At 38.7% G+C, this 8,779-nt stretch overlaps 1 protein-coding gene across 1 annotated transcript; it reads right to left on the reverse strand.

Moving 5' to 3' along the window:
* Positions 1-5,334: 5,334 nt before the first annotated feature.
* LOC138909021 (uncharacterized mitochondrial protein AtMg00810-like) lies at positions 5,335-5,812 on the reverse strand. Its single transcript, XM_070200011.1, has 2 exons — positions 5,636-5,812; positions 5,335-5,544 (listed from the first exon to the last, which is right to left on the reverse strand). The coding sequence occupies exons 1-2, from the start codon at positions 5,810-5,812 to the stop codon at positions 5,335-5,337; spliced, it is 387 nt and encodes a 128-aa protein (XP_070056112.1).
* Between the last annotated feature and the right edge of the window lie 2,967 nt (positions 5,813-8,779).

Genomic DNA, 8,779 nt, shown 5'->3' on the forward strand with positions numbered 1-8,779 from the left:
TGGTTCTTGGCTCAATCACTCAGGAACTCTCGGAGATGCCCGTTATTGAATAGTCGTGCCACCTCATCTCTTAATTATCGGGAATCTTCTATTTTGTAACCGTGAGTGCCATGATATTTGCACATTAAGTTAGGATCCCTTTGGGCTGGATCGTATTTTTGGGGTAGAGGCTATTTGGTGTCTTTGATACGCCCAATGGCGGATACGATGGCAGCGACGTTGACGTTAAAATTGTACTCCAATAGCCTTGGTGCTTCCTTCGGCCCGATAGGCCTGTCAAAACTATTTTTACTCATGAGTTCCCAGTTATTTTGACCTCGATCACTTCTTCTTTCACTTTTTACTAGAATTTTCCCAGATCCACTACCCCTTCGGTTTCCATTGTATGGATGGTATTGATCCATGTTCGTTCTTGGTTCACGATCAACGTCTCTCCTGAATTTTTCAACCGTTAAGACGGGATAAACGGACCCGAAAGGGGGGCCGGGTTGATCATCTTCGACCCTGATTTTTGATTGATACTAATTATGCACGTCGACCCAAGTGATGGCCGGGTACTCCACCAGATTGTTTTTCAACTACTGTGAAGCCAATGAGCTTCGAGCATTGAGTCCCTGGGTGAATGTTTGAATGACCCAATCTTCTCCGGCCGGAGGCAAGTCCATCCGTTCTATTTGAAACCGGGACACGAATTCCCTGAGCATCTCATTATCCCTCTACTTTACTTTGAAAAGGTCTAACTTTCTGGCCTCGACCTTGATAGCCCCGACGTGTGCTTTTACGAAGGAATATGCAAGCATCGCAAATGAGTCAATAGAATTAGGAGGTATATTGTGATACCGTATCATAGCTCCCTTGCAAAGAGTTTCCCTGAACCTTTTCAGAAAGACAGACTTTATCTCGTCATCCTCCAAGTCGTTCCTTTTGATGGCGCATGTGTAGGAACTCACATGCTCATTTGGGTCGATTGTTCCGTTATACTTAGGAATCTCGGGCATGCGGAACATCTTTGGGATCGACTTTGGCGCTGTGCTATGAGGAAAGGGTGTTTGAACAAACTTCTTGGAATCTAGGCCCTTCAATATCAGAGGTGCTCCTGGATTTGGTTGACCCTGGAATTGTAGGTTTTCACCTTTTTGTGGTCTCCCCATGACCGGTTCATTTCTACGGGTGACTTCCCGGGATGGCTCCAACTCAACCCTGCTCAACGCTCGGCTTTGGTTCTGCAACTGGGCTATCGCTGCCTGTTGACCCTGTAGCATTCTGAAGGATCACCATCATTTTCACCGTTACGCGTATTATGGGAAATTGATCGGACTTCCCTCTGCACGTTGTTCTCGAGATCGGTAGGTAGATTTGTGTTGATGGCCACATGCGAACTAGCATCGATAGGATCTGCGACCAGAACTCCGCTGAAATCGACTAGGGGCACCTCGTTACTGAGTGCTACATTATTGTTTTCTCCATCGTGGCTGGACTCCGCATCCATGTTTAGAGGGGCAGACTGGGGGTTTGACATTTCGATTTCAACATGGAATCAAAGACACTCCAAAGAACAAGTGTAAAATAGGGTGTGTTACGGGAATTTGTATCAAATTGCTGTTATTATCCTTAGCCCCACGGTGGGCACCAAACTATTTACCCTCAAAATCGGATAACAATTAAATTTGTAGGTGATTTTAAGGATACGCAGATTAATTTGATACAAAGTGATAAATTAAGTTGCTATTGAATAAACAAAGACAAATAAATTCAAACTACACAAGTTGGATAGTTTCAGCCTTAACGAAATAGCCATTCTCGAACCGAGATCACTGAGACCGGTATAGACGAAAAAGAATAAGAGTTGTAGACAAATAAAATAATAGTATAATTGCTTTTGAGTGCGTGTTACAATGTGCCAAATAAATTATTAGACCCCTTTATATAGTAGGGGAGTCCTATTTTAGGTACAACTCTATAAAAAGTAAAAAATCTTCTGATTCACTGATTGCCAGTTCCTTATTGATAAGTACCTAGATTTAACATTCGGCAGGTCAAGGATATTTTGGTCTTCTGTTGGCTATGATGGACTGTCTGACAATGTTCTTCGAAGTATTTCGAGGCTAGGACCGATTCCAGGATCATGGCCTCGATATTCTTGAAGGCAGGCGTCGTGCCCCGGGTTCTAGCCCGGTGGGACTTTGGTTCAATTTTGGTCCCTTATTGCCATATCTCGAGCTTGGCTTACTTTGTCGGAGGCTAGGATGCACCATGAGTTTGATTTTACCCGTATACAAATTTATTGATATTTTAGCACTCTGCACGGATCCCTGTATACGGCAGTATTGTTGGCATACAACAATGCCAACTGAAGGGAGGAGAGAATTTAAGACGTTTATAGTGCTTGATGAGCACTCGGAGAATATGGCAAAGTGATGTTTTAACTTCAATACCACACAAAAAGAGAGGGGGGGGGGGGGTGATTTGTGTGGTGTCCAATTTTTCGCGTGCACAGATTATAGAAGGACCTGGTTCTTCTATGTGGTCCAACTACTACTGTTACGGAATAATAAGTACAAAAAATAAAGAACACAGATATTTTTACGTGGAAAACACCTGGCTCAAAAGGTGAATATACCACGACCTACTTCCTAGTAGGATTTTTCCAAACTCTCCACTAAATCACTGAGCCAAAAACAACATTTACAAAACACTTTTGTAAACCTAGGATTAACTCTAATCCCGTTGTGGCAACCAATCTCTAACTGTTGCGACAACTTCAAGTTAACTCTAACTTGAATACTCTGAGTACCTATTACAATTGCCTCTAGATAAAGCTGAAAGGTACAATATGAAAACACCTACTACAATTGAACTAGAATAAAAGACACACATTTGGAGCCGGTTCTTCTATTTAGTTCATGTAGCTTCAGGTTCACACACTTGAATCACACACGAACTGCTTGCAAAATGCCTTGCTATTTTGTTCTCAATTCAGATTTATCTTATGCTTTTGTGCGTCACCTGTAGAATGAGAACTTCCTGCGATTTATAGAGTTAGTAGAGTAGAAAGCAACTAGAGTTCTAATGCTACTCTTACTTGGTGGAAAATTTCTAGTTAATCTCAACTCCTAACTCCTTCCTTGTCTTGGATAATGTTCTCGTTGAGTAAGGAGTCATTTTCCTTATCCATTATGCAATCTTTTTGATCAGGAGATATCTATTATTATGCCGGATTTTGTTTATCTCCTGCATGTGCATCTCACATGCTTTGAATCTGCACGTGTCAATGCCTACGAGTGATGGATCTGGTTCATCCCTGAATTCCTTTGTCAATCTTTAAAACTATCTTTTACTTGGGCCAAAAATTCTCCCTTTTTGATGATGACAAACTATGTGCTTCCACAAGCTTAGGCTCTATTTCAACTTAGCTCAACATCAATATAATGTTAGAAACATTTTTCCTTTTTATCACTTATCATCAAGGACCAGGTTCATTAGGTTATAAACATCACTGTTCAAAGTGTAAAGCACAACCTTTTTCCCCCTTTTGACATCATCGAAAAGTTGCATAAAAAATGTGAGATAACCAGATTTTAAAACTTACTCATGGCCACTGGGGCTACTTCAAATGCAATCATGGATAAATCATCATAGATAAAGCTAAGAATGTTAACCATCAAAGAAATATAAACAAACTGTTAGAGCAAAAACAGTGAATTTTATTGATGATTGATACGATTCTTCCACAAAAGCATAAAAAAAATAAAAATACTAAAAACATGAGCAAACAAAACATCCCAAACTGGGTCATTGAAAGGTCTACACTAGGCTAGAAGTTTAAGGTTTGGAAGAACTAGGTGCTTGGTTTTTGGCTTGGAGGAGTTTCAGCATATCCTGAAGAATGCCATCATTCTTCTCCAGTTCCCTTGCTAGTTCAGTTCTGAGAGCATCTCTCGCTGACTCTACCTCAGCCAACCTTTTCTTCAGCCTCTCAATCTCATCATCCTTAGCCCCACTTTCTTGCACCAAGGCTTGCACCTTGCTATTCACTGGTACCTTCATAGATGAACCAGGTTCTTTAGGAGTGACATGGACTTCATAGTCACAAGCATGCTGCGTATTTGCCCCAAAAGGATCCTTGCTTGTACCAACCTCCCTTTCTTATTTGGATTATAACTTTCAGTCACTTTCTTCAGTAGGTCTGCGAGGGTTTCCTGTTTAGATAAAACAGGTTCATCTATATTTTTCCCAAGTTGAACCAGCCCTTCAGCGGCTTCGCCAGACACACTTTCCCATGTTTTCTTTACACTCTCCTCTACTCCAGCAGATTTTTCTCCCCAAACAACCATTGCACCTGTGTCTTTGGTTAAACTCACAGGAGCGGGTGAATAATCAACCACTCTTTTACCCTTCCCCGTACAGCACTTAGAACACCCTTGCTCTCTTTTTCTTTTTCTTTTTTATTTTTACCACCAATTCCTCCAAACTCTGTAGTTTCAACACCAGCTTTAGACCCTACTAGTACAAACCTATTCTCCAAATTTGTTCTCTCCCCGCAACAATCTTGCAAGCAAGCATCTTTACTCTTTTCTTAGAGGTTGGGTTGGTGGAAGGGATGATAGTGGGTGTGGAAGTCTAATCAAACTTAATTTCAGTTTTGAAAAGACTTTGGAGTGTATCCCTAGAATCTAGGTACTTCAATATGATTGGGACTCTTTTGAACAAACCTGATTCACTTGTAACGGATAAGTCCAAAAGGAGTATGGAATTAAGTAGGACTCTGCTCATGATCTAAATATTATTATTTTAAATTATGCAGAGTGTAGAAAACATACCGTGTTATCTTGATATACCAGGTTCTTCACTGAGAATACTCTTGTGTAAGTCTAAATTTGCCAAAATAGACAAAATATCATTAGAGATTAATGAGTCATTTTAACACATGGCACAAGAGTATACTATTGAAAGTATGAGACTGAGCAAAAATTAACCTAATTATGTACATAATTTTCAGATTTTCTAACCAAATTGTTTTTTTTAATTTTTTTTTCTCATTGTGTACTCTGGACTGGTCCTTTTAGGTGATCTTAATCATCCCTAATTCTAACCTGTTCCTTATAAAGTGATCTCTACTTAGGGCTTTTGTGAAAATGTCAGTTATTTGCTTGTCAGTAGCACAAAATTCCACAATGATCAACCCATTTTCATAGTTATCCTTCAAAAAGTATTGCCTAACATCTATGTGCTTAGTTCTCTTGTGATGAACCGAGTTCTTGGTCATACTAATAGCACTAGTGTTATCACAAAAATGGAAATACAACCAATATCAATTCCAAATTCCTTTAATTATTATTTGATCCACAACAACTGAGCACAACATGAAGCTGCAACAACATACTCAGCTTCAGCAGTAGATAAGGCCACTAAATTTTGCTTTTTAGTGGCCCAAGACACAAGACATGAGCCAAGAAAGTATGCCATACCTGAGGCGCTCTTTCTATCTACAAGAAAACCTGCATAATCAGCATCAGCATATCCCACAAGATTGAAAATTACTACCTTTTGGATACCAAAGACAAAGATCAGTGGTGCCTTTTAGATATCTCAAAATTTTTGTGACAATAATCAAGTGAGACTCCTTCGGATTTGCCTGAAATCTTGCACAAAGGCCTACATTGAAAACAATGTTAGGTCTACTAGCAGTGAGATACAACAATGAGCCAATCATTCCCCTATACAACTTCTGATCGACAGATAAACCGAGTTCATCCATATCCAACTTTGTAGTTGTTGCAATAGGAGTGTCAATTTCTTTGGAATCTTCCATTTTAAACCTTTTAAGCAACTCTTTTACATACTTCTGCTGATGGATCATAGTTCTATTTGAATTTTGTTTAATTTGTAAGCCTAAAAAGAAATTAAGCTTACCCATCATGCTCATTTCAAATTCACTCCCCATTAGTTTAGCAAAATCTTTACTTAACTTACCAGTAGTTGCTGCAAAGATTATATCATCAACATATATCTGAACTACCTAGAGATCTTTACCTTTTTCTTTCAAGAACAAAGTATTGTCAATTTTACCTCTGTTGTAGTCATGCTCAAGCAAAAACTTTGATAATCTTTCATACCATGCTCTTGGAGCCTGCTTGAGCCCATAAAGTACTTTGTCAAGTTTGTACACATGATCAGGACTCTCTTTGCTTTCAAACCCTGGAGGTTGCTTGACAAACACTTCTTCCTTTAGATAGCAATAGAGGAAGGCACTCTTGACATCCATCTGATGAAGGGTGAATTCCATATAAGCAGTAAAGGCTATGAGAAGTCTTATTGCTTCTAACCTTGCAACTGGAGCAAAGGTTTTATCATAGTATATGCCCTCCTCTTGGATATATCCTTGAACCACCAATCTTGCCCTGTTGCTTGTAACAGTTCCATCTTTATCAAGTTTGTTTCTGAAGACCCATTTTGTGCCAATTACTGATCTGTCCAAGGGTCTTTGAACCAGATGCCAAACTTGACTCCTTTCAAATTGGTTGAGTTCATCTTGCATTGCATTTACCCATTATGCTTCCTGCAAAGCCTCAGTAACATTTTTAGGTTCAATACGAGATAAGAAAGCATAAAAAACACAAAGATTCTTTAATGAAGATCTGGTTTTGATTCCAGAGGTTGGATCAGTAATTATGTTCTCAATGGGAGGAGAACTTTGATACTTGTAAGGTTTCACAACCAACTGGTTACCCCTTGATGTTCCCTCAATGTTTTGTTACTGTGGAACAAGTTCAGGTACAGGTTCCACTGAAGTTTAAGAATTGTTTTGTTCTATTCCCCCTGTCATGTTGCAGGGGATAGATGAACATGTTCCATCACCTGTTCCTTCCTCCATAGATGCTTCAGTCTGGGTTGTGGTTTCATTTAGGTTTTTAACCAGCCCAATTGCTTCATCGTCTTGTTCATGTCTCTCAAAAAGAATGTTAGTTTAATCAAAAGCCATATGCATACTTTCTTCAACACACATAGTTCTTTTGTTATAAACTTTATAAGCTTTACTATGTGAAGAATATCCCAAGAATACTCCCTCATCACTTCTGGGATCAAACTTATCTAGGGAGTCCTTACCATTGTTGTGCACAAAACACTTGCATCCAAATGCCCTAAGATGGGATATGTTTGTTTTTCTCCCTTTAAGTAACTCATAGGGAGTCTTATATACTAGAGGTATTGTCATGCACCTATTTATGATATAGCATGCAGTATTTACAACTTCTTCCCAGAAGCTATGGGGCAGTTTACTAGAAAGAAGCATAGTCCTAGCCATATCTTCAAGAGTCCTATTCTTTCTTTCAACTACTCCATTTTGTTGTAGAGTTGTAGGGGCAGAAAAATTATGATCTAAGCCATGCACATCATAAAATTCAGCAAATTTAGCATTTTCAAATTCAATACCATGATCAGACCTAATTGATGCAAGTTGATTTCCTAATTGTTTCTGAGTTTTTCTAACAAAGGAAGTGAACATGTTAAATGCTTCATCTTTAGATGTTAAAAACAGTGTCCAGGTAAACCTAGAATAATCATCAACAAGCACCATCACGTATCTTTTACCACCTCTAATTAATGTTCTCATTGGACCACAGAGATCCATATAAACCAGTTCCATCGTTCATGTGGTACTTACCACTACCTTGCATTTAAAAGAGGATCTTACCTGCTTCCCCCTTGCACAAGCCTCACAAACTTTGTCTTCTTTGAACTTAATGTTAGGCAGTCCTATCACCAAGTTCTTGGAGACTAATGTTTTGAGTTGACTTAGACTTGCATGTCCAAGCCTCTTATGCTAAAGGAGGGGATCACTATCCAGCACACTTAAGCAAGTTAGTTTATTCTCTGAGAGTGTGGACAGATCTATAAATATATATATATATATATATATATATATATATATATATATATATATATATATATATATATATATATATATATATATATTATTCACTCTTTTACCCTGCAAAACAATCTTGTCAGTGGTAAGATTTATCACAAAACATTTAGTAGAGGTGAATGCTACCAAGTTACATCTATCACACAATTGTGACACACTGATTAGGCTATACTTCAAGCTGTCTATCAAGTAGACATTCTCAAAAGAATGAGAGTCATCCTTACCCACCTTACCAACCCCAATGATTTCACCTTTATTTCTATTTCAAAAGGAGACATTTCCTCCTTTGAGATCCTCAAGTGAAAGGAACTGGTCCTTGCTTCCTGTCATATGCTCTGAGCAGCCACTGTCCATGTACCATATTTGGCTGCTCCCCTTTACTTGAACCTACAAAAGGAAATCAGGGTTTAGTCTTAGGAACCCAAACTAGTTTGGGTACCTTTCTATAAGCGAAAGGATAAATTAAATTCTTTTTAGACCAACTTGGTAACCAATTCTTCCCTTGAACAAATTTTTTGTTCTTTTGCCTGGCCCTTTATTTTGCGTTACATTCATTTTTATAGTGACCAGTCTTACCACAGTGAGTACAAATCTTATTTTCAGGAAGAGTGAGGTACTTGCTTTTATGGTCCCACTTAGGTAGTTGATTCCCAAAGCCAAGTCATCTTCTATTGCTACTGTGATGTTCCTGTATCCATGAAAGTGCATCGGAGGACCTGTTCCATTTATAAGTTCTGTCTAGTTCATGCTTGATTTTGCCTAGATCCTCCTTCAAAATTCTTACCTGATCATCCTTCTTATACAACTCATCTTTTAGTTTATCTACATTTTCTTATAGAGTGAGTTGTG

Source organism: Nicotiana tomentosiformis, chromosome 1, assembly GCF_000390325.3.
Source record: "Nicotiana tomentosiformis chromosome 1, ASM39032v3, whole genome shotgun sequence".
NCBI lineage: Eukaryota > Viridiplantae > Streptophyta > Magnoliopsida > Solanales > Solanaceae > Nicotiana > Nicotiana tomentosiformis.

What these genes read in the sequence shown, in the direction of transcription:
- LOC138909021 (XM_070200011.1), bottom strand. Translation starts at nt 5,812, where the DNA reads ATGGAAGATTCCAAAGAAATTGACACTCCTATTGCAACAACTACAAAG. An exon ending in GCCTTTGTGCAAGATTTCAG is followed by an intron (nt 5,545 to 5,635) that starts GCAAATCCGAAG and finishes GGTATCCAAAAG; the next exon opens with GTAGTAATTTTCAATCTTGT.